Source organism: Rattus norvegicus, chromosome 7 (assembly GCF_021556685.1).
Source record: "Rattus norvegicus strain SHRSP/BbbUtx chromosome 7, alternate assembly SHRSP_T2T, whole genome shotgun sequence".
In the NCBI taxonomy this organism is placed as follows: Eukaryota; Metazoa; Chordata; class Mammalia; order Rodentia; family Muridae; genus Rattus; species Rattus norvegicus.
The window spans coordinates 15,749,241-15,751,853 of NC_141540.1; the positions used below are offsets into that span (position 1 = coordinate 15,749,241).

Genomic DNA, 2,613 nt, shown 5'->3' on the forward strand with positions numbered 1-2,613 from the left:
TAGGAATTCACATATAACATTCTTTATGATAGATAAGAGGGACAATGCAGGGCCTCCACGCTTTAATTCTTCCCTTACCACTGCCACTAGGTAGATTTGAGGATTCGTTGGCATCCTTACCCACATTTGTAAAGTTCCAAGTGTTTGTACAAATCTGCTCTTTGTATAGAGACCAAATATTCTTTTCTTTTCATTCTTTCAAAGAATTGAGAGGTGGAGGTCTGCCTTTTGTTTGTTTGTTCTGTTTTGTTTTGTTTCTCTTGCTGTTTGATGAGTTCTGACTAGATGGCTAGGGTTTTTTTGGTATGCATATGTATGTGTGGGTTTATACATATGTATGGCATGGAATGTTCTAAATCTGGGGTTATGCATGCTCTTGACAATTTACACCAACACTGACCACCCTGCAGCTTCTTATCCTGGGGAGTTCTACTATGTTATTAGTAATAAAAGCTTTTTGTGCTTTCAGTAGTTTTTTCTTCTGTATTTTTCTTCAAAACAGTTTTGCCTTTTGAGGTTGATCTAATCTCCTTTTATAGCAATTTTTTCTTGGCATTTTCTACACCACAGTCTTTTCTTTTGGGCAGACCAAGCATAGATGTATCAATAAAACACAAGAAAGAACTGCTAAGGCATGTTCACAGCATATTCTTTTGCATTCATCTAAAGTTCATATTTCTTCAGAAGTGTTTTTCTGTATTACAGTGCCACTATGTAGCATAAACTGCTCTCAGCCTCACAATGTTCTTGCCTTAACTTCCTTAGCACTGAGCACACGCAGTCAATCTGGTTCCTGTGCCCATATTTTTGTAGGCTTATGAGTTTTCATTGTATTTATAGATGTTCTATTTTTGTACAATGGGTGCAAAACTTATCATAAGGTACACGTGAGAAAATTATGTGATGCCAAAATGTTAAGATTTTCCAGGTACAGAGGATTCTTCGTTTGTGCTACCTCTTTTGCTTCTGTTATAAGCAGCTCTAGTGGACTGTAAAAATCTGTGTTTGTAATATGTGTAGTGAGATAAGGTGAGATATATTGCAGATTCTTACAGTCCGATCATTGTGATACAGCACCATGACATTCATACATACATATACATACACTTCACAAATAACATATTGTCATGACTATAGACAAATAAGTACAATAGAACATTACAAACGTTACTTTGAATATATTAGCTTTATTTTTTGGCAATGAAGAGGTTCATTCTGTAATCATCGATAAATACTTCAGCCATTGTGATCCTTGCCTTTCTTACATTTAAACCTTAGAAACTTTATTGTTTATGTGAATTTATTCCACTATGTTTGTTACATATGTTTGTGCATGCCAAGAAGCAGTCATTTTATTTCTGTCTTTTCCAGGACTCACTTTTAGCACATGAAACAACAAAATGATACTCAAATTTTACAGTTTCTCCTCCTGGGACTTTCAGAAAACACAGAACTGCAGCCCCTCATATATTGGCTCTTCTTTTCCATGTACCTTGTGACTGTTTGGGGGAATCTTATCATCATCCTGGCCACAGTCTTGGATTTCCGCCTGCATACAGCCATGTACTTCTTCCTGTGCAACCTGTCCTTTGTGGACATCTGCCTAATCTCTACTACGATTCCAAAGATGCTGGCAAATGTTCATTTAAACCACAAGGCCATAACTTATGAAGGCTGCATCATGCAAATTTATTTCTTTACATTATTCATAGGGCTGGATAACTTCCTCCTAGCTGTAATGGCTTATGATCGCTTTGTGGCCATCTGCCACCCCCTGCGCTACACAAGCATTATGACACCTCATCTCTGTATGTCACTGGTTCTGGTGTCTTGGATCGCAAGTGTCCTGAATTCCTCATTACAAAGCTTTCTGGTGCTGCAGCTTTCCTTCTGTACTGAGGTGGAAATTCCACATTTTTTCTGTGAACTTAGCATGTTGGTTCACCTTGCCTGCTCTGACACCTTTTTAAGTGATATGGCAATGAATGTTTTAGCTGCACTCCTGGGTGGTGGTTGTCTTGTTGGCATCCTTTATTCTTATTCCAAGATAGTGTCCTCTATACAGGCAATCTCCTCAGCAGAGGGGAAATACAAAGCCTTTTCCACCTGTGTGTCTCACCTTTCTGTTGTCTCCTTATTTTATTGTACCCTCTTGGGAGTGTACCTCAGTTCTGCTGTGACCCAAAACTCACACTCCACGGCAGCAACTTCATTGATGTACACTGTGGTCACCCCGATGCTGAACCCTTTCATCTACAGTCTGAGGAACGACAATATCAAGAGGGCTCTGAAGAACTTTGTGAAAAAGAAACTAGAAAAGTGATTACTGTCTTGGGTTTTAAGTTTTGAAGCAAAAAGTGTTTAGGGCTAAACTTTCTGAAATTTTGAATCCTCTGTCTCTTGAGTGTGTATACCAACATCATTCCCAAAGTCGAGAGATGGTTTTGGAAGAATGGATGAAAGAATATAAAGGCCTAGGGCTGTGGATGACTACAAAGGAATGTTCCCTCCTGAACTCAGCAAGATATCTGCATATATGAACTCACAGAAGTGGCAACAGCATGCCCAACATCTGTGTACATCCAAGGTAGACAAAACCAGAGCATAAAGAGG

General features: G+C 38.8%; 1 protein-coding gene across 1 annotated transcript; it reads left to right on the top strand.

The window, feature by feature from the left end:
* Positions 1–1,387: 1,387 nt before the first annotated feature.
* Positions 1,388–2,323, top strand: Or7a44 (olfactory receptor family 7 subfamily A member 44). Its single transcript, NM_001000998.1, is given in 1 exon segment — positions 1,388–2,323. A coding segment is annotated over 1 exon segment (936 nt).
* The last annotated feature ends 290 nt before the right edge of the window (positions 2,324–2,613 follow it).